At 53.7% G+C, this 23,372-nt stretch overlaps 1 protein-coding gene across 2 annotated transcripts; it reads left to right on the top strand.

Moving 5' to 3' along the window:
- Window positions 1–7,957: 7,957 nt before the first annotated feature.
- Window positions 7,958–12,967, top strand: TMEM74B (transmembrane protein 74B). Of its 2 annotated transcripts, none has more exons than XM_036121769.2 (2): window positions 7,958–8,012; window positions 11,972–12,967. In XM_036121769.2, the coding sequence occupies exon 2, from the start codon at window positions 12,013–12,015 to the stop codon at window positions 12,712–12,714; it is 702 nt and encodes a 233-aa protein (XP_035977662.1). In that variant the 5' UTR covers window positions 7,958–8,012; window positions 11,972–12,012; the 3' UTR covers window positions 12,715–12,967. The 2 variants fall into 2 exon arrangements, with proteins under 2 accessions (XP_035977662.1, XP_035977663.1); XM_036121770.2 differs by lacking the exon at window positions 7,958–8,012 and adding an exon at window positions 8,164–8,264.
- Window positions 12,968–23,372: the final 10,405 nt, after the last annotated feature.

Raw genomic sequence — 23,372 nt, 5'->3', positions numbered from 1 at the left:
CTACAACACGTCCTATCCTCGCGTGCCCCGTGCACACGAGTCCCATGCACCTCTTTCTGAGCCCACCTGTGCTGCACGTGAGCGTCCTGTACACGGTGCGCTAGCCCCGTGGTACACAGGTGTCCTACACATACCTGTCCTCGGCCAGGTACCCAGTACACAGTCCTACATCCTAGGTCAGGCAAGCGTAGCCCCTGCCCCCGATGAGGCGGTAGAGACTCTGGTGAAGCCGAATGGGACAATGGGAAGAATGTCCTGGACCCCAGCTGGACATGGGTGTGACTCTGAGGCAGCTCCAGTTCCCTCCCCTGGTGGATGAGCCCCACGTGACTAAGCTGTCATGGGCGCAGGGGAGCTAACCCAAGTGGTGTGCAGCACGGGGAGAGGTGGCACAGGGGAGGGGCTCCAGCAAGCCCCCGCCTCCTTTCTTCGTGCGCCCACCATCTCCCAGGGGGTGCTTTAAATCCAGGGAACCCCGTGCCAATTCATTTCCTCTGATCCCTGAACCATGTCCCATTACCGTGACATTAGAGCCTCTCGGTAAGAGCATCAGAGCGCCAGGAAAACCAGATGGGCCAGGTTGGAACCCGAGGGTAAATATAAAACAAGTGAACATACCCAAACACCAGAACTCAGCAGGATGCCCAGAGACAGATGAAAGTGAACGGGGTGGGGGACAGTGGGCATGTGGCCGATCAGCGCTGGAACTTTAGGTCTGCCTGATGTCCCCGAATCAACCTGGAACCCAGAGGTCCTTGGCTCTGCTTGCACTTCTACTAACCCTCAGTGTGGCCGTAGATCAATCTCTTTTCTCTTTGGCACTCAATTTTTCCAAATGTAAAAATGGGAATAATATCAATAACTCGGAAATTTTACATGTGCTTTGAAAATTATGATGGGACCCAGCATGGTGGTTATGGACGCTGAGCTGAAGTTCGGATTTTTTTTTTTTTGAAGATTTTATTTATGTATTTATTTATTTTAGAGAGAGAGGAGAGTGCACGCTCACTCCAGAGTGGTGGTGGTGGGGGGGCGAGAGGGGTAGAGGGGGAGGGAGAAGAGAATCTTAAGCAGATTCTGTGCTGAGCCTCAAGTTTGGCAGAGTTTGATCTCATGACGGTAAGATCATGACCTTGAGATCATGATCTGAGCCGAAACCAAGAGTTGGACGCTTAACCGACTGAGCCACCCAGGCCCTCCTGAGGTTTGGATTTGAATCCGAGGTCTGTGGTATACTGACTGTGGGCAAGTAATTAACTTCTCTGTGCCTCAGTTTCCTCAGCTTAAAATGGGGATAATAGCACCTATATGGTAAGGTGGTTAAGGTGATTAAGTGGGCTAATATTTGTAAAGCACTTAGAATAGTGTCTGGCATATGGGGAAGTTTATGTAAGTGTTTGTCAAACACACAACTCGTCACTATTACTTTATCTCTGTTTAAGTGTTGTTACCTCTTCCAGGAACACTTTTCCTTTCTCCATCCTCCTTCATGTAGCAAAACCTCAATCTTACCTGGGTTATTCTTTCGTATCACCCTCCTGGACACACTGTTTCCAGAGTTTTCTCACTTGGAACACAGGGGGGTGGATTGGATCTGTATTTTTCAAACTTCAGCCACTCACGTACCTCTTTCTCAATTTTTGCCTACCACCTCTACTTTGATTTACTTATATTTGTCTTTAAACTGACCGTATTAGATAGGAATAGTTCCTCTGAGTGACAGAAAATCCCAAGTAATAGTAGCTTATATAACATAGGAGTTTATTTCTCTCACAAATAAAAGTATGGGAAACTATCCTAAGCTGGTTGTCCCATGGTCATCTGGGATCCAGATTCCTTCAATTTTGTTGCTCCTCCATCCTAACGTGCTTCCACCTCATGGTCCAATATGGCTGCACAAGCTCCAGCCATCAGGTCTGCATCCTGGCAGCAGGAATAACAAAAGAAGAGAAGGAGAGCATATCCCCTTCCTTTAAGAACACTCAATACATTTTGCCCACACACCACCTCCTCTGTCAGTCTAATGGCTTACTGTTACACTTGGTCATACCTAACTGCAAGGGAGGCTGGGAAATGGAATCCTTATTTCAAGGGCACTGTGCCAGGTACTGATCAGTGGGAGAAAGGGAGAGGAAATATTAGAGGAAACCAGCAGATTACGTTGCCCCAATTTTATAGAGACTCATATAGTTTTCTCTCTCACTCTAAGCAATAATATCCATGATATCTCTGATTTCACGGGCTAGTTATATGTTTTTCTAAAATACATTAAAATAAATACCTAGCCGTTAAAATAAATACATATATACATATAGGCATGTGTGTTAGGTACAGATATCAATATACACTAGAGGGTGGGAGACTGCTCCGGTCCCCAGTGACCCAGGCCTCTGCTTGTTCATACCCTTATGTAGACCCCTCCCCTTGAATCTGGACTGAACTGTGACCTGCAGTAAAGCAACAGAATGCAGCAGAAGTGACACTAGGCCTGTTTCAACCCCCAGCCTTTTTTTTTTTTTCTTAAAGATTTTATTTATTTATTTTAGAGAGAGAGAGAGAGCAGGGGGAGGGTCAGAGGGAGAGGGAGAGAAAGAATCCCAAGCAGACCCTGTGATGATCTCACAAACCTGAGATCATGACCTGAGCCGAAATCAAAAGTCGGATGCTTAACTGACTGAGCCCCCAGGCGCCCCTCAACCCCCAGCTTTAAGAAACTCCCACAGCTCCTTCTTTTGTATCCTGGGGAAAGTTGAGTGCTATATAAAAACTGTGACCACCTCGAGACCATCATTGTGTGAGGAAGCCCAAGCTAATTACCTAGAGACCACGTGGAAGAAAACAGAAAAACCCAGCTGACAACTGACAGCGAGAACCAGGTCCCAGATACATGGCCATGTCTGAGCTTTTCCAGCCAATTCCCAGCACTATGGACCACTCCAGCTGACGCCGTGTAGAGCAGAACTGAGCTGTCCCCGGCGAGCCCAGCCCAAACTGCAAACTGAGCAAATAAATGGTGATTTTCTTTTAGGCTGTTAAGTTTTGGGGTGGTGTGTTATGCAGCAATATATAACCAAAGCACATTTATCTGTATAACAACTAAAATCATGTTATGCATCATTACTCTTGGAAAATTCTGGATTAAGTGACGCTCTAATGTTCTAGAAGAGCGTGAGCTCTCTCTCTCTCACGCACGCAGACTCAGACATCACCAGATAGATGCACAAGCAGGAAATTGATTGAAGACTTGTGGCATGCCAACATGACCACAATAACCTCCCAAATGGTCTCTGTTTTTTTTTTTTTTTTTTTAAAGATTTTATTTATTTATTTGAGAGAGAGAATGAGAGACAGAGAGCATGAGAGGGAGGAGGGTCAGAGGGAGAAGCAGACTCCCTGCCGAGCAGGGAGCCCGATGCGGGACTCGATCCCGGGACTCCAGGATCATGACCTGAGCCGAAGGCAGTCGCTTAACCAACTGAGCCACCCAGGCGCCCATCAAATGGTCTCTGTTTTTTCTCTTGTCCCCTTGCACCTGGGAGCAGCCGAAGAGAGAACGTTTGCAAAATGCAAATCTGATCACATCACTCCCCTGCTTATCACCCACTGCAGTGTGCACGAGGGGTCTCCTCAGGTTCAACTATACACTCACACTCAACAGATGACCATAAGCCACACTTGGCGTTGACCTACTCTGAAGCCTATACGACAGGAACCTTAGCCTGCTAGCATGGCCCTCAATGAATGCCAGCACCAGGCACTTCTCTCAGTGGGGGGTCCTTCCTGCCGGCCAGCAGAGTAAAGCACGGGTTCAAGGGAATGGGATCCCATCAGTGGGTGCAGGAGCCATCCTAGCTTAAAAGCTTCATGCCCCACGGGAGCCCACATCTTTGGACCTGCCCAGTTACATGAGTCACTGTGCTCAGGAAACCCAAAGTATGATTTTCCACCAGGTATTTATTGTTCCTTCCAGTCCAGATGTAGGTTACCAATCTCTCGATCCTTGTTTTTTAAAAAATTATTTTTTAGAACAATTCTAGATTTATAGAAAAATTGGGAAGGTAGTACAGAGAGTTCCCACAGACCTGGCACCCAGTTTCCCCTGATTATTAACATCTTACGTTAGTACAGGACATTTGTTACAATTAATGAACCAAAATGGATACATTATTATTAGCTAAAGCCCGAATTCAGAGTTCCTTAGTATTTACCTAATGTCCTTTTTCTGTCCAGGATCCCACTGAGGATACCACGCTACATTTAGTTGTCACGTCCCTTTAGGCTCCTCTTGGCTGTGACAGTTTCTCAGACTTGCCCTGTTTTTGATGACTTTGACAGTCTTGAGGAGAACTGGTCAGGCATTTTGTATAATGTCCCTCAATTGGGATTTGTCTGATGTTTATCTCATAATTAGACTGGGGTTGTGGGTTTTGGGAGGAAGACCACAGAGGTAAAGTGCCATCCTCATGATAGCCTATCAAGGTACATGCTATCAACATAATCTGACTGTTGATGTTGACCTTGACCACGTGGCTGAGGTAGTCAGGTTTGTTACGTATCTCTCCTGTAAAGTTACTCCCTCTTCATACTGTGCTCCCTGCAGGTCACTATGCTCAGCCCACCCTTAAGAACTGGGGAGTTATGTTCCCCCCTCCTTGGGGATGGAGTATCCTATATATTTGGAATTATGCATGGGAGATTTATCTTTTCTCCCCCTCTTTTTCATTTGTCATACTTTAGGTTACAATCCAATATTATTTTATTTGACCAAAATTGTCCAGCCTTTGAGAGCTCTTTCAGGTGCTCCCGATGTCCTTTGACACACCCCCATCCTTGTGTGTGTGTGTGTGTGTGTGTGTGAGGGTATTGAAGGACTTCCCTCCTTCCTGGCACCCTAAGGCACTCCATGCTCATCTTGTATATGTCCTGCTCCAGTTCCAGAATCAGCTGTTTCTCCCTGGTTCCTTGTGTTGGTGGATGGTATTAGAAACCAAGTTTGGGTACCATGTGTGCTTGCTGCTGTCCAGTATCATTGTCTAGGCTCTCTGAGCTGATAGAGAAAGGAAATGTACATGTGTATACTAACCTGTGTGCATACACGTATCTATAAATATTTCTGTATGTAATCTTCTGCGTCTCAATTAAGCTAAACATGAGATCATACTGATATCTCCAGTTTTTTTTTTTAAAGATTTTATTTATCTGAGAGAGAGAGAGAGAGATAGAGAGATCACAAGCAGGGGGAGGGGCAGAAGGGGAGGGAGAGGAACAAGGAGACTCCTTGCTGAGCAGGGAGCCCAGTGGAGGGCTAGATCCCAGGACGCTGAGATCTTGACCTGAGCTGAAGTCAGACGCTTAACCGCTTAACCGCTTAACCACTTAACCGTCTGAGCCACCCAGGCGCCCCTGAAATCTCCGCTTCTAATCAATTACCATATGGATCATCCCAGCCTCTTCCTCAGGGGTCATTTTTATTATAGCAATGTTGCCTAGTAACATAGTGGACATATGTTATCTGTTTCCAAGGAAACAGAGCTAGATAGTTAACCAAAGGTCAAATTCTCATGCAAAAGTGGAAGAGGTTTTGTTAACCCTTTACTCACACGCATCAGTGGCTCCCACGGCTCTGTGGGTAAGAACAAACTCCGTGGCTAGCGCTGCAGCCACCTGGCTTGCCGACAGTCCAGCCTCATCTCCTCCCATGTTCCTCCACGGCAGCCACCTCTGCCAAGCCTCACACCGTCCTCCTTCTCTCCCAGGGCCTTTGCGCATGCCAGTCCCTCTGCTGGGCAGGCCTCTTTTCCCTGCCCTCTTTATCTGGCTGCCCCTATTCATCCTTTGGACCTCAGCCCAATCCTTGCTTGGGCAGGGGAGCCATCCCCATCTCCCGGACTAGGTCAGCACCCTGCCGCAGGCTCAGCACAGCACTGCGTACTTTTGCTTTATGGCCTTTACTACGGAAGCAGTGTTACATTTTCTCACCCTTTCCTCCCACTAGAATACGAGCTTCTTGAGGGTAGGGCTGCAGTTTATCTAGTTAACCAGTATATGACAGGTGCTCAGTAAATATTGGCTCATTTGCTTCATTCTTCATTTAATAAATATTCATCAAGGGCCTTCTATGGGTTGGCCCCTTTTCTAGTCTCTGGGGATACAGGAGGGAGGGAGACAGGCAAAGCTTCTGCCTCTTGGTATCTACTTTTTAGTGGGTGTGACAAAAACAAATAAGCTCATGTCAGGAGTTGATAAATGCTATGGAGAAAAATTCAGAGTTAAGGAGTAAAGGGTGTTGGGGCACTGCTAGTTTTAAAAGGATGGTCTGGGAAGGTGTCTCCGAGAAGGGGGCATCTGACCAAGGACTTGAAGGAAGGAAGGGAGCGAGCCCTGGGGATATCAGGCAGGAGAGTGTCCTGGGAAGAAGGAAGAGCAAAGGCAAAGGCTCTGAAGCAGGACTGCACACGCAGGGGGGGAACAGGGAGCGCTTCACACGGAGGTCTCAGCCAATCACCAGAGCCCCTACTACGTCCATTTCACAGATGAGAAGCTGGGCTCCAGGTGACACACGGCTGGGAGTGGCAGTGCCGGGAGGCACACGGGAGTCTGGGGTCACAGCTAGCTTCCCCTCAAGGTCCTGAGCAAGAGGCCAGCCTCTGAAGGCAGGGAGAGACTGAAGCCTCCCCACCCCCGAGGTCCCACCCAGGGCTCCACCACTCAGGCCTCAAAGGCACAGACACCCAGTTTCCAGGCCATCCTGGTTGACAAGGACTGCACAGGCCTTTGGAGCAGGACGTGTCAGGCTCTCCCATGAGGTGGCTGAGGAGCCAGGACAGGGCATCCTCTTCTGCCTATCCTTCCAGGTGGTCGACCCCGGCTGGTCTTCTGAAAGCCCCCAGAGCCCGCATTTTCATGATCCCACTGACAGAGGTGAACGCTGAGGCTCACAGAGATGGGATGACCTAGCTGAGGACATGCAAGTGAGCTGGCCTCCAAGTCTTCGTGGAAACCCCACGATCTTCGGACCGAACTTCTCTCGGGGCTTGTCCTGGGCCTCCACAGACGGAGTGTCACCTTCACTTTTGTGCTCTGGGCACCTCCCTTGATTCCACCTTAATCTGGGCCCTGTAAAGGAAACAGTGAGCGCCTACCCACCTCTCACCTCACACACTGCGCTGGGCTCTAGGGGATCAGACCCGGGCCCTGGCCTCCAGGAGCGGCCGGTCGGATGAGGGAGGCTGACCCGCAAAGAAAATAACTTCCAGAGATCAGAGCGATAATGCGGGCAAAGGGCCAGCCCAGCTGAAGGGGCCCGAGGTCGGCTTCCCAGGGGAGGAGGCACTGCAGCTGGGCCTGGGAGGGCGACCGTGTGTGCAGCCATTGGCAATTCCCCAAGAGAACACCCACCTTGGACTGCGCACCCCACTGTCCCACAAAGAAGAGCCGGCAAAGGCGGGGGGGGTGTTCGTCAGAAGCTTCCTTTCAGCCTTCAGGTGGCGCCCTTGAGCCACGGAGCCGCTCGCGCCTGGGAAGACTGTCCCGACCTAGGGACCTGGGAGAGGACTCGGGTCCCACCTGGGGGCTGTGCGTGTTGGACGGGGTGGGGGCGGAGGGAGCGACGCGGCTCCGTGCGGCAGGGACGTCCCAGCGGGGCATTTGGGGGTGGGGGAGAGGCAGGCGGCGGGGGAGGGGTCTCCCTCAGCACCCACCCCCGCGCCCCGCGCCCCGCCCCTGCACCCGGCCCCGCGGGCTCAGAGCTTCAGTTCCCCGAGCTGGCGCGCCGGCGAAACAGATAAGCCCTCCGGGGACGGGGAGGGGCAGGAGCCCGATCCCCCGCCGGCCCGACACCCAGCCTGCTACCCGCCTCCCGCTCCCTCCCCGCGCTAACTCTCCGGGCACCCTCGCCGGCCGCGGGCGGAGCTCGATCGGCGGCGCTCGGAGCTCCCCGGCTCCCGCCCCTGCCCCTCCCTCCCCGGAGGCCCCAGCGGCCGCCGCCGTACAGCCCGGCGCGGCGCCAGCAGGTACGTGCGCCTCCGCAGCGGTTCCGGGCCGGGCCGGGCCGGGCCGGGGAGGGGGCGGGAGCCGGGGAGGGCGAGGCGGTGGCGGCCGGGCCCGCGCGCGCCCGGGCTGCGCCGCAGCGGAGACACCGGCGGGCGGGCGCCGGTGCGGGGAGGCGGGCGGGCGCCCGGGGAGGACGCGCCCCTGCCCCGGCCCGCGGGCCGCCGGTGCCCGCGTCTCCCGCGCGCGGAGACGGGGAGGGAGGCCCGGCGCAGGTACGCACGCGGACCGGGAACGGCGGGGGCCGGCGGGAGGCCGAGGGCCCCGGGCGCGGAGGGCCGGCGAGGGAGAGCTAGCCTGACCTCGCGGCCCGGCCGAAGGACACGCGGCGAGGGGAACCCGGGCGCACGCGGGTCCGCGGGGAGCCGGGCCTCCCTGGGCCGCCTGGCCGCCCTGCTACCCGCGCCGCCCGGCCGGGTCGGGCCTGGCCCGGCCCCGCCGCGTTTGTGGTCAAGGGCAGGAGCAGGGGGTGTGAGGTGCGGGCAGGCGGGCGCGCGGGATGCGGCGGGCAGCCGGGGTGCTGGGGTTTTCTGCGCGGAACTTTGGGTATAACAGCGTGGACCTGCGTGTGCGTTTGTGCGCGCCCCGAGGCTTTGTGTACAACTCGTGCGTGTGTGTATCGATGGGGTTCTGTGAAGCTTCACCCACGGCCGCTGTGCGTCTGTCTCCCCGCGTGTTAGTGCGCGCGGGGGTGGGGTGGGGTGGGGTGCTGGGCCCCAGGCGGGTCTCGGTGGGTGCCGTCCGGGGTGTAGTTCACTGTGTGTGCGTAACCAGCTCTGCCCCTTCCCGGGGTGTGAGTCCCCGTGTGGTCTGCGGATCTTGGGGTCACACTGCGCCGCTTCCCATGTCTGTGGGCGCTGCCTGTGGTAAAGGTTCCTGGGGGTGTGCATGTGGATCTGGGCTGTGTCTTTCGGGTCCTGTTGGACTGCAGATGAAATTTGAGTGATTGGAGTGTTACTGGTACGGTTGGCGGGGCCGCGGTGCGGTGAGCAGTGGACACCAGCGTCTTTGTCAGTTTGTTTCTGCTTGTGTGTGTGTGTTGGGGGGGGGGGTAATTGGACATGCCCTTGTATAACTGGTGGGGACTGGTGGGGATCTCTGAATCTGTGTGGAGACATCACAACTCTGGGTGACAGGGAGCCTCTTTTTTCTCTGCCCTTTTCCTAACTCTGGCATCCTAAGAAAAAGTTTTGGGTTCCTGCTAGGTGAAAGAAAGCCCTGCTCCCAGAATTAGGGTGCCCTGAGTTTCCTTGGGATATGGAGGTATCAGCATGCTGGTCTGGGAGGGGAGTTCTTTGGGCCACTCCAGGAGCTGAGTTCTGTGGAGGGTGCTGAAGATCTGGGTGGAGGGGGGCACATCTGGACACCCACTGGGCGGGAATGGTCACCGCCCCTCCCTGTTTGTGGTGGCACTCAGGAAAATGCTTTTGGTGCCAAGAGTAAAAAAGCCAGCCAGCACACCACACCACACCTCTCCTCTCCGTTTACTGGAAAGTGGGGACAGCCTGGGCAGAGCCTGGCTCTGAGTAGGTAGCCCACTACCCCGGGTCGGGGGAGGGATTGTCTGCCTGGGCCGGTTGCCAAGCCCTTCCTGAGGGCTGGCTGTGTTCCAAGCCAGGGGGCTGGGACCGGGACGGAATTCAGACACATCCCTGCCCTCAAGCTGCTCCCTGTGGTCTTCAACAGTGGGACAAAGTAGAGTCTACCAGTGGGGGCTGGAAGAGCCAGGGAGGGAGGGTGGAATGATGCCACAGGTGCAGAGAATGCGGGTTTGCAGGTTTGTAGGTGATAACAATTCTTAGGGAAACTGTATTCAACTTGTGGCCCCCACATGCGTGCCAGGGGTCCTGCCACGGTTTGTAAAGCAGAGGTAGTAATTCCTGCTCACGGGGCTGGTAAAGGTTACAGGAGAGACTCCCGAGTGAAGTGCCTGGCTATAGGGTGGGCGGGTGCTCAGCAAACGTTTATTAAATTGGAACTCGGGAAAGAGGGACGTGGTGGTAGGAATGGGTTGTAAGTGGAAATGGGCTTTGTACTCACATGAAAGGCCCTGTGTGTGCTAAGAGGAGGTATCTGCTGCAAAGTCCACGTTGGAGGGAAGATCAGAAAGATTGAAAAACGTGCCTTCTTGCACTGAGGCTCTCTGAGTTTCATTCATTCATTCGTTCCATTCATTTGCACTTCATTTGCTCATACTCTTTCTCTCTCTCGCTCTCTCTCTCTCACACACACACACACGCATGCACGCACACACACAGAACCACAGGGCACGGGAGAATACACTCAGGTGTGGGAATGCAGAGAAACATCTAGAATCGTATATATGTGTGTGTAGACATACCAGGGTGTGCGAGCTACTCTGTACCTGGGGGTCTCTGTACAGCACGGACACTTGGGTCTATGTGGCTGGGCCCTGGGTATATGTGCTCCCAGGTTGTGGGTGTGTACAGGGAAGGGTCGGGAGTTCTAGATGCCAGGTGGGAGCTGGGAGCGGGGGCAGCACTGGATCTACCAAAGGGAGGACGCATCATCCACTCCGGCTGAGGGTGGTTGTGAGGGAATGAGGGCCTACGTTGGCCAGATTCTTCCATTTTGCAAGCGAAGCCAGGAATCCAGAGTTTAAAATGTAAAATCTTTTGCTTTTTATATATTGGCAACTACTTCAAAAATAAGTGAACAGACCAGAAACAACAAAAAAGCAAAACTTTGACGAGCCAAATATGGTCCATTGGCTGAAGCTGGCATTCTCTGACGGGAATGCACGTGTGCCGTCTGGGTGTGGGCGGGTGTGTTCGGATACTTGGGTGGGGTATCTCCTCTTTGAGCAGACACTGACCCCTTCCCCCCGCCCCCTCAGCTCCCCTTCTGTGGTTCCCATCCAGGTCCTCCCCATCTTCTACTTCCATAAAGGCATTCGGCTTTGACCTCAGCCATGGCTCTCAAATGGGCTCCTTCCTCTTTGCCCTCTCAGCCACCATCCCTCCACCCCTGACCACAGCAGATCCCTCCCTGGACCCCTGACCTCCGCTCTCCTCCTTCCAATTCTGTCTTCCATGGAGGAAGGAGCCCGAGAGAGCTTCCTGAAACCTAGGCAGATCAGCACTCTCTGCGCCCACACCTCGCCTCCCTGGCTCCTTGGCCTGGCCTCCAGAGTCCTTTGAAAGCTGGTCCCAGCTGACCTCTGAGGCACCCCTCTCTAGAATGCCCTCACCCCCCACCCCCCACAGCTGGGGGATTTCCCACTCATCCTCTGAGGTCTGGTTCAAATGCCACCAACTCCTAGAAACTTCCTTGACTTTCCTCTTTGTCCCCACACCATCGTCATCATCTCTGCCCCTCCCCGTGCCCGCAGTCACCCTCATTTCATCATGACAGTGTCCATTAATTGAACTGGCTGGGGCCTCACATTATTTTATGAAATCCCCGCATCAACCCTAGGAGGGAGGCGTTTCACTTATTCCCATTTAACAGATGAGAACATTGAGTCTGGAGGGGTCACCTCACTTGTCCAAGTTCGAGTGGTGAAGCTGGGATTTGAACGTGATAGCCATTGTCTTAATGATAACTTACTGAGCACCTACTGTTCTGAGTCCTTTATATGGATGATCTCAATCCCTACGCCAGTCCCATTAAGTAGGGAGGAGTAGTGTTATTGTCACTTAATAGACAGGGAAACTGAGGCCAGAGAGGATAAGTAAATTGCCCAAAGCCGCGCGCCAGCCGGTGGTGAAGCAGGGTCCTGGCCTGGATTGGATGGCACCACTCTGTCATTGTCTGATTCCCCATCTATCCCCACCTCCGTCTGGCAGGCTCCCCCAGGTGGGAACTGTGCCCGGCCGCCCTCACACAACTGAGGTCTGGTGCCAGCAGGCTCCTGGTAGAGGTTTGTTAAATTCGACTGACTTTCTCTTTTCTCTTTTAGCTGCCAAGAGGCCAAGGCATGAGCGGGGGCCTTCCTTCCCAATGGCATCTCCCCCTGGTCTGGAACTGAAGACACTGCGCAATGGCCCCCAGATCCCAAGGAGACCAGCTCCTGTGGGCCCGGCGGCTCTGCCCAGGGAGGGTGTGGAGAATGTCTGCTTTTCCTCAGAGGAGCGCGAGACCCATTTCCAGAACCCAGGGGACACCAGACTGGGCAGATCCCCCAGCCCCCCCGGAGGGGGGTTCCCCTCATGGCCCCGATCCCAGCGGGACGATCTATCCCTGCGTTCAGAAGAGGGGCCAGGCCTAGAGCCCGTGAGCCGCCCGGTGGATTATGGCTTTGTTTCTGCTCTCGTTTTTCTGGTGAGTGGGATCCTCTTGGTGGTGACAGCATACGCCATCCCACGTGAGGCCCGAGTCAACCCTGACACAGTGACAGCGCGGGAGATGGAGCGGCTAGAGATGTACTATGCCCGCCTGGGCTCCCACCTGGACAAGTGCATCATCGCGGGCCTGGGGCTGCTCACCGTGGGCGGCATGCTTCTGTCAGTGCTGCTGACGGTCTCCCTGTGCAAGGGCGAGCTGTACCGCCGGCCCACCTTCGTCCCCGGCAGGGGCTCCAGGAAGACCTACGGCTCCATTAACCTGCGCATGAGGCAGCTCAATGGGGATGGGGGCCAGGCCCTGGTGGAGAACGAAGTTGTCCAGGTCTCAGAGACCAGCCACACCCTCCAGGGGTCTTAAGTAAGAGCCCACCCCGTGTGGCTGCTTCAGCTGCAGGGCTCCAAGGCCCCCGAGAGCCTGGGGTTGCAGACTGAGCTCCACGGAGGGCCCTGCGGAAAGAGCCTTGGGTGGGTGCTGGAGGGGGGAGTCCCGGGGCCAGGCCCAGGCGGCACGTGGGAGAGCGGTCCCCTGATCTGTTTGCAGCTTGAGGTTTTGCCTAAGGTTTGTTTGGAGGATGGCTTCTGCTGCTAAAAATACAAAAATTTGGAAACCACTGCCCTTGGAGGATGAGGTTTCTTGGCATTTCCGAGGATTGAGAGCCCTTTGAAAGGCTGCCCATTCTGTTCCTCATGCCTTGGGGAATTCCGGGATCTCTGCGGTCCTCATCAGCCAAGTGTGGGTGTTGGGCGACCTTGGAGGGACCCCCTTTCAGCCCTGACCATCTGTTGGGAGGTGGCTTCCTGACGACAGGAGAAATCCACACTGAGGTGACCGTCCCCTCTCCGGGCCTCAGTCCCCCCTGCCTGTGAAGTGAGAGGGTTGGACTGGATGATCCCCAGGGCCCCTCCAGTTCTGCCTTAGGAATGGGAGCCCAGTAAATCTCTGCTTCTGGCCACTCTTACAGGAAAGGAGGGTGGTGTCTGGCAGCTGCTCACCATTCTCGGTGCCATTTTCTGGCCCGGCTCTGGTGGCCCCCACTGTCATACATGTAGCAGCCCACACAGTCCTGCCGAAGAGCCCCCTAAGTCCCCTGGTTAGGCTGGGTTCAAGTCCAAAGTTGGCTACAGCCTGATTTGGGTCTTGGGATCGAATTACCTGCAGTGACCAGATCTCAGCACATATCTTGCAAGGTCAAGTGCACAGACAAGAGGGCTCTTTCATACAAGAAAGGGTGAGGGCTTTGTTGTATTTCTGTGGACATGATGTGGGCTTCCAGTACCTCCCCCTTCTCAATACTATGTCTCTGGGCCTCACCTTATTCAGGTAGCAGGAAAAAAAAATTTTTAATGCTGAATTTGTAACCTCCCTTCCCCCCCTTAGCAGTAAAGCGAGCCCCAGTGTATGTGGGGAGAAATCAGGCACGTTCTGGTGGCCTAGAAGCTCCTAGTGACCACCTTGTGTTCCGTTTTTTCCTGTGGCATGTTTGCAGGCTCCGTCCAGACTCTTTTCAACTAGTGACAAGGAAAGGAAGTGGGCCCTAGGGGGCAGGGAGATACAGGTCCTTGAGGACTGGGGGAGGCATTGCCCGGTGTGAACGGCCCTCGGGGGCTTGGAGAGTACGTGCCTTCTAGGCCCCACTGGTGTGAAGACTCTAAAGGCATCATTTCCGTGAGCCCCCCGACCCCACGCAGGTCCTACTCACTCCATCTCAGTTGGCCAGGTGGGCCCTGGATCCTAACTGTCCCTTGGAGGTGGAGGGTGGGGTGGGAATGGGGTCTGTAGGCTATAGAGCCGTCCTGATTAGCTGTAACCCGAGCCTTCGATCCGGCGAGCGGAACATCTGGGCAATGTAACGTCACAGCTGCTAGGACAGATCAAATATCTGCTCCTGCTGGCAGGTTTTGCCAGGAGTAGAGGGTTGGGGGAGGACTGGAGGGGACAAGGGCTGTTCAGCGTGGCCTGCGGGGTTCCGTTCCTGGCGTTGAAGGGGTGCGGTTTGGAAAAGAACAAAGCCTCAAGTGGGTAAAAGATGCACAAGTCAGGGCTTCCCTGATGTGTCGCTTGCCCCCACCCGTGCTCCAGAGGACTGGATGCACAGAGTGGCAGGAGCTGTTCTAGGTAAACTACAGTCGAGTTGAACATCCCAAATGATGGGCTGAGGCCTTTCCAATCCCTACAGTGATGATAACACTAATACTGGTCCAAGCCATATGGACTACCATGACGGCGGGGGCTCATTTGACTCCAACCTGTTGAGTGGATGCATCTGGGACCATCAGTGCCTATCAGTTTAAAGGCAATGAATTGTATTTAGGGGCTAAATCTATTGGAAGATGGAATCCCGGGAATCCCAGGTTTGCTCGAAGCCAGAGAAGCCTGCTTTGCATCTTCCTGCAGAAACTCCTTTAGAAAATGTGTACAATGGATCGAGGCAGTGATTACCTCGTCAGTAAATTAAGAAAACTTGAGCGATGCCAAAAACATTTCCCCAAGACTGCAGCTGAGCTCTCCCAGCCAGTGGGGCAGAAACAGGTTTAGGAAGGAATCGGAGGAGCATGGCGCAGGGTGCCGAGAACTTTCTTTGTAGGTTTTTTTGGGGGTAGGTGTGATGTGGTCCCAGGGGACCCTGTGGTCACTGGAACGTGCCTCACGTGCAGGAACTGCCTCTCCTACCCGACATGCTACTGGGGTCCCCCAAACCTTGCTTCCCTAGTGTGTTTGATAGCCACTTTGGAGTTGGTAAACCTGGCTTTGAATCCAGGCTCTGTGACCTTGGGCAAGCTACTCCACGTCTGTTGTCTTCTCTGTCTGTGAAGCGGGAGAGGTATGAGGTCCAGTCACTAAGAGCCCTCCTTCCCCACTTCAGTTAGGGATAACTGGATTAGGCCTGAAACCTCGGGGCCCACATCCTGCCTGCCTTCTCTCGTACCTCTCATCCTACCCATGAGCACATCTGGTTGGTTCTACATTAGGAATCTGCTCCCTGCCCAGTCCTCGGCCACAATTACCTGCTCCACATTGCACATTGCTATTCTAATTTCTCTCCTGTCCACCCTCTGTGCCCAGTTCATCTTCCACTTTGCAGCCAGACAGATTTAATTGGGTCAGGTCACTCCTCTGCTCAAAACCCTCCTATGACTCCCTCTCACTCTGGACAAAAGCCAAAATTCTCCCTCTGACCAGAGGTGGATGTACTGTCCAGGCCCCTCACTCGCCCCAGACACCTTCCAAAGCCCTGAGTCAAAATTTTATTTGTAATTTTGATTTTTTTAAAGGATGGCCCCTTAAATTGCATAAATTCAGGTCCCCCTAGATGTGGGTCCATCCCCCACGGTGGCCCATGAAACCCTACACGATCCAGCCCCTGTGGCTCTCTGACCTTATTTCTCACCCCTTGCCTCTTTGTTCACTCCAGCCACACTTGTCTCCTTGCCGTTCCTCAACCCCGCCAGGCACACCCCCCACCTCAGGGCCTTTGCATTTGCTGCTCCTTCTACCAGGAAGGCATTTCCCCTTAATAAGTGCAAGGCCCACTCGCTCACCTCCTTAGGGGCTTTATTCACATATCACCTTTTCAGTGAGTCCCCTGCTGACCGCCTATTTAAAATTGCACCCTTCCCCCATCTCAACCTCATTCTCTCTTTTCCTTCCCTGCTTTATTTCTCTCCAGAGCACTCATCGCCACTGCTGTGTTTTATACTTACTTATTGTCTCTCTCTCCCACCACCTTCCCCACTGGATTGTAAGCCACACGAGGGCCCAGGGCTAGAACAGTGCTTGACACATGGTAGGTATTCCGTGTTGAATGAATGAATGTAACCCAAGCTTCTCTGTCTGCTGCACTGCACTCAGGCCCTCCCTGGGCAGGGTCCCAGAGACCCGCAGGCCCTGCCTCACCCCCTGGAACCCCCTCTAGGGGTGGGAGATAGTCATGCAGAAGATCCTGTGGCTGGAAGTAGGGACAGAGTTTGCCCCTGGGACCTGAAGTTGGAGCTTGGGAACCCATTTGCCTTCTTCTCTCAGGCCCTTGGTACTGCTTCATGTCGGAGAGGTAGAGAGCTTTTTCCTCCGATGGAGGAAGGCGGTTCTTCCCCAGCCTTGTTGGAGATGGGTTCCAGCTAGTCTTGGGGGACATTTACTGGATATTTAGGAGCCTGTGAGACACACCAGCCTGATTCTCTCTTACTCAAGAATCTTGAGTGCCCAGGCCTGGGCCTTTGAAACAGTGTCTATCCTCACCTCTGTTCACTGACCCCCCAGGCATCCTGTGAGTCTTCAGGCTGAAAATACCTGCTGTCTGAGATCTACCGTGATTGCTCCCTTCCTTGAGAATAAGCATGACCTTCTCTGGGATTCTCTTTAAAACGTCCCCCTCGGTACATGCACACACCTACACCTATGCACGTGCAGGAGCACATACTTGTGCATGCACGTGTGGGCGTGTGCACACGCGTACACACGACTTTCTCTTGTCTGACCTAGCTCAGAAGCCAGGACACATCCTCTTTTGAAGCAGCTCCAAGCCACGGCAACCTCTGGATTATTGAGAACGTATTCTCTTTCTCCAGAAGTCACAAGCCTTGCAGTTCAAGTTTCCCCTGTCCAGGTGCTGCTGGTGTCCCTATCCTTCCTGCTTCCCTGTGGGGCCGAGGGGGAAAGATGTCTGTGGAGTGTTTCCACCTGGCATTTGGGGAGGAGACTGTGTGGTCCTGGCTGGGGACCAGATGAGCTGGGTCCTGCAAGTCACCCCTTCCCTGGGGGCCTATGGGCCAGTCACTGCCTCTCTGGTCCTCCAGAATGAAATTGGAAACCTTCCCACTCTGCCTTGTCTGGGGACTGAGGAGATCAGGAAACACAAGCAGAGGGCATTCCAAAGTAAAGAGCATGTTACCCTGTGTCTGGAGAGCTTTGGAGGGGCAGAAGGAGAGGGGGAGGGGGGCATTATGAAGCCATAGGAGCTGGAGTTCTATCTATGGGTTCTGTCTGCGAGGGAAGTAGGGTGTTGGTGGCACTGACAAAGTCAAGGAGATGCCCTCCATCTGGGCCTGTTGGTTTCTCTGGGAGAGAGTAGACTCCCCTTGATGTCACCAAGGAGGTAGATTTCAGCTAAGGGAGGGAGAAGCTTGCTGAGACCTTGTCCTGGCTGGAGTGGCAGGGAGCTCCTTGTTAGTGCAGGTATGTTAGATTACTGGTCAGGTGTTGGGTATCTTTAGGGACGGAGCATAGTAGAGTTGGGGAGGATTTCATCAAGAGGCTCCCCCAGCTTCCAACCTCCCTTCTTTAAGGAGAGCCAACATCCCAATGGCCAGAGCCTGGCCCTCTGTATCTTCTTGTCTTTGGCCCAAATACCCTCTTCCCCAGATCATTCCTCTTCCTGGGTCAGGTCATCCAGGAGCAAATGAGAAGGCCCAGGGTATCTGAATGGTGCGGCAGGTGGCAGGGTTATTGCCTTCCTTTTCCCAGGAGGCCTTGCACTTCTGAGCTTTGTCCCTACTCAAATTTCAGAGGTTTGGGGGCAGGGCCCCTCATGGAGGGGGTTGACTGAGATGGCCCATCCGGTAAGAGTATACGGGAACTGGCTCCGGAGTCTGATTACCAGGATGCCTGGTGGATGTCTAACGTCCCCAAGCCTCTGTTTCCTCATCCGTAAAACAGGCTGCTAATAACAGCACCTTCCCCAGAAGGCATGGCGAGCAGTAAATGAGACACCTGTAAAGCACTTAGCCAATTTGTATTGTAAAGCCAATACGACTAGCTATTCACATTCATTCATTCGCATCTAACCAGCATTCTTCCTTGAGCAAGACACTGTGGGGACACATGGCCCCTGCCCCTACGTTAGTCACAGACTGCCTGGGAAACAGGACAGTGCACATCAGGCTGTGTGTGTGTGTGTGTGTGTGTGTGTGTATGTGAGCGTGCGCACGAACAAGTGTGCGGAGGAAGTATCTGATTGAGTTGGGTCAGAAAAGGCTTTCCTGGAAGGGATGACGACTAACAGGAATCTTAAATAGGGAGGCAGTGTCTGATATGAGGAGTGTCTGACGTGGGGAACAGGAAGGGTATACTGGGCAGGGGACCAGCATGAGCAGAGGCTTAGTGGCATACAAAGCCTGGGGTTTACCAGGGAGGGGGAAGTGAGGGAAGGGGGTCTGGAGGTTCTGTGCTGGAGTGTTGCAAGGAAGCATGCTGAAGGGCAGGCATGTCATCATGGGGTGACCACAGTCCTCAGCTCCCAGAGTCGTTATGAGGACTCTTGAGTTTGCACTGTATAGGGCAGGGCACGGGGCCTGGTACACGGAGAGAGCTCACTGCCGACCATCGTGACTGCCTGCAGACAGTCCACCACAGGGCACCAGCCAGCCAGAGCTGAAGCAAGCGCCCCTTGCTGATGGCAGATGTGTTGTAGGGGTGACACTGGCACTGGGAGGCCAGCCCATGGGACTGTGGTCTCCAGCCGCAGCCAGAGGACATGACCTCGACCTCCAGGCTCCGGCTCGGCAGCCCATTCCTTCTGCACCCTCAAGCTGCCAAGGTCAGGTGCTGGCTGCTGCTCACCTGGGCCTAGGGGGAGGTTAGCGAGTGGAAGGATCTTCTGGCAGGGAAGCTGGCCCCAGGGGAATAGGGAGGGCAGGGGAAGAAGGGGCTGCCGTGCTGACCTCTTCCCGGAGGTGGGGCATTGGGGCCAATACTGACTTAGTGTCAAGGGCATTCAGAAAAGGCCGTGTCCCTCCCTCTCCCAACTCTTCTCCTCCTCCTCCAGTCTCCTTAACTTCCTCCTCTTTGGCTCCTTTCTTCGTGTCCACATTTTCTTTCACTGAAGCCACTCCTGGGGGTTAGGGGCCCGCAGGTGAGTTGTTACTATTGCTGACTCCCTTTGAACCCCCAACTCCCCTCCTGAGAGTCCCCACCCTCTCCCATCACAGATGAAAGCAGAGCCCACATGCCCATGCCTGCAGGGCTCAGCAGGTGACATTCACGAAGGAAGCAGGAGGCCGTGGTCAGTGGTGGCAGGATTAAAGGGGCGCTTGCTTCAGCTCTGGCTGGCTGGTGCCCTGTGGTGGATAGGCTCAGGCTTGCCAGAGCTCCTGATTGGTCAAGAGCAACTGGGCATCTGGACATTGTGGGTAAAAGGATGCTGATAGGGATTATCCCACGGCCTGAGAACTGTGAGGCGAAACAGAGGACACGGGAGTGTCTGATGAGATGCTGCCCGCCGGGCCCAGATATCTGCCCCCTGCCCCCTGTCCGGGGCTTACTAAGTCACTCCGAGAGATGGGTACGCCCTCAACAAGTGGACCGACCTTTGCCTCTTGCCTGGAGTCTGAAAGTGCAAGGCCTGCAGACCACCTGAGTGCTGGCCATCTGAGATCCTTCATTCATTCTTTCAATAAAGATTTGAGCACCAATTCTCTGCTAGGTTTGGAGATACAGTACTGACCAGATGAAAAACGTAGAGAGTACTCTGGAGAGGGCTTGAGATATATCTTCTGGAACTCAGGAGGTGTTTGTGAACAAGTAAATGAGGTCTGTTTCTGCCCTGGAAAATTTCTGACGTGGGAGGCCATGAAGTGGCCTGTGCTGGCTTGAAGGGACAGTGGTGTTGGGGAGGAAAGGCAGTCCTGCCTTCCCTCCTGGTGTTCTGAGGCCCGGAAAGGTAGGCACATGGAGGACCCCATGGCTGGAGGGGCCCCGAGTGTTGGTGTAGCGAGGGGAGGGGAGGCTGGAGCTGTGAGGGGGGGGGGGGCACAGGTGGCTGTGAAGCCAACACACTGATTCGAGAAGCAGATGGGCTGTGAGCCTCTGGTGGACTAGACGGAAGCTCCCATCCTATCTGAGGGTTCAGGACAAAGCTCTCATCACCCCCCCAAAATTACACCTGCTGTTACCTGGGGACCCCAGCATCAAAAACCCCACCCAAAGCACCTAGTATGAACTAGAGCAAGAGCACCTCCCCCCCACCCCATCCGCATCAGGCCAGTGAAGAGATACTTCGCTTCTCTGTTTTCCTTCTCCTCATCCTACCACAGAGGAGCAGCAAAGGTCTAAAAGAGGTCAGGGGAGACCTCTTGCAACTGCGGTTCTAACTGGACTAGACTGAGTCTGAGAGTCAAAGAAATCAGTAGTTATTGCTTGGGCTGTAGATGCGGAGATGAGAAAGGGGGCATTGACAGAGGTCAGCTGGATGAAAGAAAACACTTCCTGTTTGTACCTTTCATTGAACCAGTTATGCATTACACACGTCAGTCATCCCATTTGTAAGTGAAATACTGTGTTCTCTCTCTGCCGGGCACTCTTCTAAGCATTTGCCTCTAGTAGCTCATTTAAACCTCACAACTACCTTGCAGAGTAGGTGCTGTCATTACTTCCATCGTACAGATGAGGAAGCTGAGGTTCAGTGACTTGCCCAGGGTCACACAGGCTGGTGCCCAGCAGAGTCAAGACTCAAATTTAATAATATGCCATCATGCTTCTTAATTACATTTAATAACATGCAGGCAAGAGCATGTTGGTGGGTGGATCTGGGCCGTGGGCTGCCACTCTGAGGCCTGTAGTTTCAGTGTGTTGGGAAGCTCTGTGGGGGAGAGGCGGAGGGCAGGAGTGGGGAGGGGAGTACTGAACTGGGCCAGGCCCATGGCCCCTTAAGAATCATGGATTCTCACAGATGGGCAGGATCTTAGAGACAGGTCGACCTTTAACCCCATTGTACTGATGTGGAAACCCATAGGGGGCAGGACTTGCCCAGCATCACCATGGCTCAGGCCCTCTGCCTGTCCCCCTCTTCTTCATAGGCTTCTCACTTGAATTTATGTCCTGGGAACCAGGAAGCCTACAGGATGAAACTGCGTTCCTGTGATTCTAATCTGAAGGAGGGGAGGGCAGGACTGTCTTGGAAGCAGAACACCTAGGTCCGGGTCCCTTTCTCTTAGGGATGCCTGCCTGCCCCAGGAGTGGGCCATCCTGGATTGGAGAGCAGCCACCACGGTCGGGCTTACCCTGGCCCAGAGGCAGCTGCACAGAAGGATGGTGCTGACCAGGGTGCTGAACCTGGATGGCCCCTTCCTCTAACACTCAGCCTAGCTGAGGGGGGAGGGAGGTGGAAGGGAAGGAGACTTCCAGCTTCAGGAATGGGTTTCGCACAGAGATCCATGCTTCTCCCCTGGAGAGGGTGTGGGGATTTGGGTACAGCAGTTCTACGAAAGAGCACTGGCTTGAGAACCAGGCTGACCCAGGTTCCCATCATGGTTCTGCCATCCCTAGAGGGGCAAGCCTAGCACGGCAACCATTGCTGCCAACAGTGTTTACCTTGCGGGTGGCTAGAGTACTACACGAGACTAGGAAAACCAAGCACACCGTGGGCACCAGATAAATGCTTGTTTCTTGCATTGGAGGGCAGCCTTATCTTGAGCCCTCAGCTGTATCCATCCGTATGGCCTCAGTAATAATAACTGGCACCCACTGAGCTCCAACTATCTGTATAAGACACACTATTTGGTAGGACCCTGCAACAATCCTAAAGGTAGAGGTATGGCTGACTTTGCCGATAAGGCCACACACCAGCAAAGGGAAGTCTGTGAGTCATACCCATACCTGCCTGATGCTCAGACTCCTGCTTGGCTTCGAGCAAGCCAAGCCTACTGGACCTTTTCAAACCCTCTTTTTCTCATCTAGAGAATGAGGACACTACCCCATTATGGTTGTTACGATTTGAAGATATAACGTATGCTATTTTACAAGGGTACATGCATATTTAGACACATATATGAAACACATGTGAGTGACCCACGGGGGTAAGGGAATGGAATGGGTACGGGGCCAAAACTTGAAAAACAAAATGAGGGAGTTCTTGCATACGTTAGTCATAGTGTGTCATGAACCAAGAAGACTGGCTGAATCCTTTGCACCTGATAGCCAGGTGAAAGGAAGTGTTACAGGTATTACACCGGAGCGTCTCTAACTTTTCATGTGCACGTGAATCACCTGGTGAACTTGTTAAAATGCAGATTCTCGTTTACTACGTCTGGGGTGGAACCTGGGATTCTGCATTTCTAACAAGTTCCCAGGTGATGCTGCCGGTGCAGCTGGTCTGAGTAGCAAGGATATAGAGAGTCTTCCCTTTCCTTCTCCGGAGTTCTCAAACTTGCCGGATCATAAGCATCTGAGGAACTCATAAAAAACAGATTTAAAAGCCCGACCGTAGAAATCTGGATCGAGGTGTGGGTTGCGGCCAGGATGTACTGTGTACTTTGAGCAAGCACCACAGGAGACTGTTAAGCCCAGGCAAGCTGGGAAGTGTGGCTGTGGTAGTCCTCTCTACCCTGGCCCTGGTGCAGCCAGACCCAGGACACAGAGTAGAGAGAAGCAAAGAGAAACAGGGCCAGCTCTAGAAGTGAGAAGGAAACAAGGCAAGGAACAGAAGATGGGGACGTGGGGGCTGCCAGAGGTAGGACAAGTGGTCTATGGCAGGTCACCATAAGATAAAGATTTGGAATCAAATGTTTCTTTTCCTTGTAAGCCACTGGGTAAACACAGAAATTTCAAACCAAGCAAAAGCAGTGCCATGAACTGCACTAGACCTGGAGAGGTCATGAGAACTTGCCTACAGACAAGACCCATCCTATAGCACATCCTGACCAGAACCTTTCCAAGTTAAACCAACCCCTCTGTAGCTTACCAGCCATGGTCACCCCAAGGTGGCTCCTACCAAAGCCATGCTCTTCTCCCCAGGGGTGACGGGTTCTGGTCTCTATCTTGCTCAGCCTAGGTCAAGTTCTTTTTTTAAAAAACAAACAGAAGACAAAACCACAATGAGATACCACTTCGTACCTACTAGGATGGCTCTACGCAAGAAGACTAGCAAGTACTGGCGAGGGTGTGGAAAAACTAGAACCTTCATGCCCACCGTCAGGGTATGGTGCGGCCAGTTTGGAAAAGTCTAGCAGTTCTTCAAAAAGTTAAACTGAATTGCCACACAATCAAGCAATTCCACTCCTAGGTATAGACCGAAGAGAAATGAA

This window comes from Halichoerus grypus, chromosome 10 (assembly GCF_964656455.1).
Source record: "Halichoerus grypus chromosome 10, mHalGry1.hap1.1, whole genome shotgun sequence".
In the NCBI taxonomy this organism is placed as follows: Eukaryota; Metazoa; Chordata; class Mammalia; order Carnivora; family Phocidae; genus Halichoerus; species Halichoerus grypus.
The sequence above is the reverse complement of the archived record's forward strand: the minus strand, read 5'-3'. Positions and strand labels throughout refer to the sequence as shown.

What these genes read in the sequence shown, in the direction of transcription:
- TMEM74B (XM_036121769.2), top strand. Translation starts at nt 12,013, where the DNA reads ATGGCATCTCCCCCTGGTCTGGAACTGAAGACACTGCGCAATGGCCCC.